Below are 1,595 nucleotides of genomic sequence, written 5' to 3' on the forward strand. Positions count from 1 at the left end.
CCGCTATTTCTATTGTCTGCTGTTTTTCAGGAAAACTAGGAAAATTATCATTAACATCAGTAATTTCTACAGTGACATAGTGCATTTCCAACGGGTTCTCAACAAGGATTTTTTGCTCTACTAGACATGAACCGCTGTCTTTACATAGCTCCTCCCGGTCAATATGGCTAATGACATAAAGCGCCCCATTACTCTGGTTTACTTCAAATATAGGACCCTTACTTCCAGACACAACACGAAATCGGCGTTCAGTTAAAAAGCTGATATCCAGTCCGAGGTCCTTTGCAACATTGCCAACAACAGTTCCGTCTTTTACCTCCTCTGGAACCGAGTACCGTATCTGAGCAGAAGCTTCTTTCCATAATAAAAGGAGCAAAGCAAAATAAAAAGTCAGCCAGAAGCCATCTCTTCTCCGAGATTTCCTGAAGCAGTCCATCTTAATACAGCGATACGTGCAATCCCAGTTGACTGTTAGTTCATTAAACGACTGTAGCAATATCTCAAGCTTAGCACGCTTACAGAATCAAAAGCCTTTTTTATATAGTCGCGTGGCTTATTGTCCTGGTGCGATACACTGAGACAAAAAAAGAAAAGGGGTGGGAAGGATTGGTTAAGGATTTTCCAAATGGATAGTGACACCCAGAGGTTTTCAGTGAGAACAAGCATGTTTTGTATGATTATTAACATATGTACATATAAAGTCATATTAAAAGAAGTGACTTTGGGTGTCTTGAATCACGCATTCAGTTACTGTCTGTATGTTCACTGTTGCTTTGTAATATTCCACAGCTAGTGAAAACTGTGTAAATCACTTAGTGTAGAGCACCTTAATTTCAGCACCATGGACAGCAATGACCGCACCGACCAAAACATGGTTACAACCACGTGGAATTAGCTGTATTTGGGTTTTGTTGAAAACAAACAAACATACAAATAAAATACAAACAACGACCAAACAAAACAAAAAACTTTATACTACTTGAAAACTGGTAAGTATGGAGCAGAAAATACTTGGTTTACATCAAAATTTCTATGTCAAAGTAAAACATTTTCTCTTTTCTAAAACATCCACAAAATACAGCAAAAATTATGATAAAAGCAGTTATTAAACTTACCTCCTCAGATGTTCTCCTCCTGTCAGGTAGCACTAGTGTGTTTGCATGACTTCCAGGTACTATAGTAGATCCAATGCTCATCCTCGGTCCAACTAACATGTACCGTTTGTCTCCAGATCTGTACTGGATGCTGTGACACAGTGTCCCATCATAGTTAGTCTCCTGAAGATACTTAGACATATCGTCTGTAGATTTGGAGCACTGCATTGCAAACAGCACGATGATACTGATAATAAAAAGAACTGAAACTGCGCCCAAAGTGATCATCAGGTAAAAAATCACATTGTTATCCTCATCTTCCTTTGATGCACTTTTAACATCAGAAGCTGCAAAAGCCTCTTTTGGCTCCACGAGTTTGACAATCACAATAGCTGTTGCTGAGAGGGAAACGTTGCCATTATCCTTCACCAGTATGACCAGTTTATGCTCAGCCTCGTCTGTCTCTGTGAATGAGCGAAGTGTTCTGATCTGTCCTGTGTA

At 39.4% G+C, this 1,595-nt stretch overlaps 1 protein-coding gene across 1 annotated transcript in view; it reads right to left on the reverse strand.

Moving 5' to 3' along the window:
• Positions 1–553: 553 nt before the first annotated feature.
• The window catches only part of LOC103129926 (protocadherin alpha-8-like), a 16,597-nt gene continuing 15,555 nt past the window's right edge, over positions 554–1,595 (reverse strand). The window contains exons 2-3 of the mRNA XM_016665500.1: positions 1,080–1,583; positions 554–574 (exon numbers count right to left, since the gene is read on the reverse strand). Of these exons, the coding sequence (XP_016520986.1) occupies positions 554–574; positions 1,080–1,583 (525 nt within the window). The remainder of the gene's footprint in view (positions 575–1,079; positions 1,584–1,595) is intronic.

This window comes from Poecilia formosa, unplaced genomic scaffold (genome assembly GCF_000485575.1).
Source record: "Poecilia formosa unplaced genomic scaffold, Poecilia_formosa-5.1.2 Scaffold592, whole genome shotgun sequence".
In the NCBI taxonomy this organism is placed as follows: domain Eukaryota; kingdom Metazoa; phylum Chordata; class Actinopteri; order Cyprinodontiformes; family Poeciliidae; genus Poecilia; species Poecilia formosa.